This window comes from Erythranthe guttata, chromosome 6 (assembly GCF_056151865.1).
Source record: "Erythranthe guttata isolate IM_541 chromosome 6, IM_541, whole genome shotgun sequence".
In the NCBI taxonomy this organism is placed as follows: domain Eukaryota; kingdom Viridiplantae; phylum Streptophyta; class Magnoliopsida; order Lamiales; family Phrymaceae; genus Erythranthe; species Erythranthe guttata.
Window position 1 is genome coordinate 10,521,428 of NC_142538.1, and position 2,752 is coordinate 10,524,179.

Here is a 2,752-nt window from a genome sequence, read left to right on the forward strand (position 1 = left end):
ATAAAAAACCAGAACAAGAAAATCCTAGTGAAATATAAATTCCTCAAACTAAAACCAACTATTGAATTTAACTTAAAATATAGAACAAGGAAATATCCTAATGAAATTCAGGTGGCCTCTCTTTATTGTTAATAGATCCCTGTACAAGTCAAACACAGTTGATAAGCAAAGTGAAACATGCATAGAAAATAACTCAACAATTACACAAGAATATAGAATTAGTAAAATTATGAAATGCAACCTGTGACGAATAGGGATCCCAATATTGGAACATGTTTGGATAATTTTAGCCTTGTCCCTGGATGCCGAAATGTGTAAAGCATTAGAGAAGGTCAAATATATTTACATAAGTTGGAGAACAAGTAACTCACCGGGTGGTGCATTGTCGGATATGATATCTGATGCAACAAATTAGCTTGATGTTCACCAAATTGAGAGCCAATTGAGATATTTTGAACATGACGAACATTAGCGTTTTGTAAGGATTGCACACTGATAGCTTCTTGTGAGGAAAGAACACCAATAGCTTCTTTCGATGAAAGAACATTTGAATGTATTTGTGTCTGCACTTTTTTTCCTGCGCCTTTTGTTATTTTCTCTAGTAAATCAGAAAAAAAAAAAACCATCAGAAATTGTTAATAAAGCAAAAGTGAGAGTATTGTGTAAATCTATTTGAAAAACCTACTTGAACATTCAATCTTTCTTTTTCCTTTTTTATTTTTTGAATCCCAATGGCTTGGTAAGCGAACATTATTGACCCCTCTCGACTTCACGTAAAGAGGATTCCGCACAAACTCGTCATTCATATCATGTTCTTCCATAACCTCCAAACTTGTAACTTTGGAACCCTCGGATAAATGATCCAGACTCAATTTATCGAGTAACGCATTTAGATCTGAAAGAACACCCTTAAGCCCGTTTCTCACCAAATTTCTAGCTTCTGGATGGACTTTACTTCGCATCGTAAGATCATAACAGTATCGCATTGCATGATTCACATAGACCGTCTGAGATTCTTGGTTATCTGCACATGAACTTTCTTCACTAAATTGCACTCTATCCCTTATACTTTTCATCCATCTCACTTTTATGTAATTTTTTGGTATATTATGCACATTCATTTGTTTGAAAACCAACAATGCATGCTTGCATAATATACCAACAGACTCAAATAACTTACATGTGCATTTTACCTCAAGCGATCTCGAATTGAACTCAACTTCTCGAACTCGATTTGAATTACCTTGAGACTTTATTTTAAACTTGAATAAATGATCATTATATGAAGGCTCTCCATCAAAATCAATGCCCAATGAATTGATCAACTCTGATTGAAACATGTCATATATTGTGTGAGTATAAACAACAGCGGCATCTCTCAACAAGCAGTTGGTTTTCACGACAAGTGTAGGCATCCCATGACGACATTTAAAGTCGTTCTCTTTTTCATCTTGGCGCCATTTATTTTGAACGTCTTCAAATCTCATAACACAATCAAACAAAGTATGTGTCCTTTTGCCACCGATTTTTAAACTAGAGTTTGTGGCTTCACTTCTTGATGTAGCTTTAAGCCCCGCCGTGAATCTATGTTTACTAAAAGCGGTTGACCACTTACTTCTCAACTTGTACATATTATTCAACCAAGAATGCTCATAAAGATTAAAAGCATCAATCATCGTACTCCATATATTCTCAAACTCTTCTTCGGTTTCACAATATTCCATGCACTTGTGGAACATCTTCTTAAACTCTGAATTATTATTCAAACTACCAAAATGTGAGGGAGCATTTTGATAGATATGCCATTGGCACAATCGATGGTGGGAATTTGGAAATATAGTTTCAACGGCATTCATCATTGCCTGGCATTGGTCGGTGAAAATTGTTTCGGGTTGTTTACTGCCCATAGACTCAAGAAAAGTATTAAATAACCATTGAAAAGAGGCCTCTGTTTCACGTGACATAAAAGCCAACCCGAACATCACATTGTTCTTATGGTGATTAAGGCCGGTGAAAGGTGCACACACCAAATTGTACTTATTTGTTTTATAGGTTGTATCAATTGAAAGAACATCACCAAAAGCCTCATACTCAACCCGACATCGACCATCTCTGTAAAAAAAATTACACATTCGATTATTTTCATCAACTTGAAAATCCCAATAGAACAACCCATCCTCGTTCGACTTATTTTTAAAATATCGGATCAATTCAGCAGCATCACCATCTTCAACATGTCTGTGATCTTTAGCTAATCGATTAAGATAGTCATATGCATCCTTTTTAAGAAACCCCACATTTTCTCTCCCGTGCGATTCTATTTGCATGTAAGAATACGCATTAGCTATCGAAAATCCAGCATCTACCAATGCTTTTAAGGTATTTCCTTTAGCATATGAAATGCTACGAGCTGATCGTAACATATAACTTTGATCAGGTGCAACCATGTCATGGTTATGATCAATATAAAAAATAGTCACTTTCCATTCTTCATTTTTTTTCCTTCCAATTCTAAGTCTTGCAGCACAACCAAATCTAGTTTCCATCTTCAAGTAGGCTGACTGTTTACCATTAGAACTACATTTTTCATCTTTTGTTCCTTTACAGGAACATTCAAATTCCATCATATAAAGTTCGTTGCTATTGTCGTGAAAATATGATTGTTTTCCTTTTCTCACACTAAAACCTTTAATACGTCCATACTCACAGTATAATAAATATGCATCTTCAAGACTGGTAATTTTTTGACCAA

The 2,752-nt window shown here is 35.0% G+C and overlaps 1 protein-coding gene across 1 annotated transcript; it reads right to left on the reverse strand.

Annotated features, from left to right (window-relative positions):
• Positions 1-286: 286 nt before the first annotated feature.
• LOC148770136 (protein FAR1-RELATED SEQUENCE 5-like) lies at positions 287-2,447 on the reverse strand. Its single transcript, XM_088819002.1, has 3 exons — positions 686-2,447; positions 372-598; positions 287-298 (listed from the first exon to the last, which is right to left on the reverse strand). Exons 1-3 carry the CDS (start codon positions 2,445-2,447, stop codon positions 287-289), a joined length of 2,001 nt encoding a protein of 666 aa, XP_088675128.1.
• Between the last annotated feature and the right edge of the window lie 305 nt (positions 2,448-2,752).

Bases quoted from the DNA above. Each gene is read 5' to 3' on its own strand.
- LOC148770136 (XM_088819002.1), bottom strand. From the start codon at position 2,447: ATGGTTGCACCTGATCAAAGTTATATGTTACGATCAGCTCGTAGCATT. The intron at 599-685 runs GTAGGTTTTTCA...CTGATTTACTAG, and splicing joins AAGAAAGATTGAATGTTCAA to AGAAAATAACAAAAGGCGCA.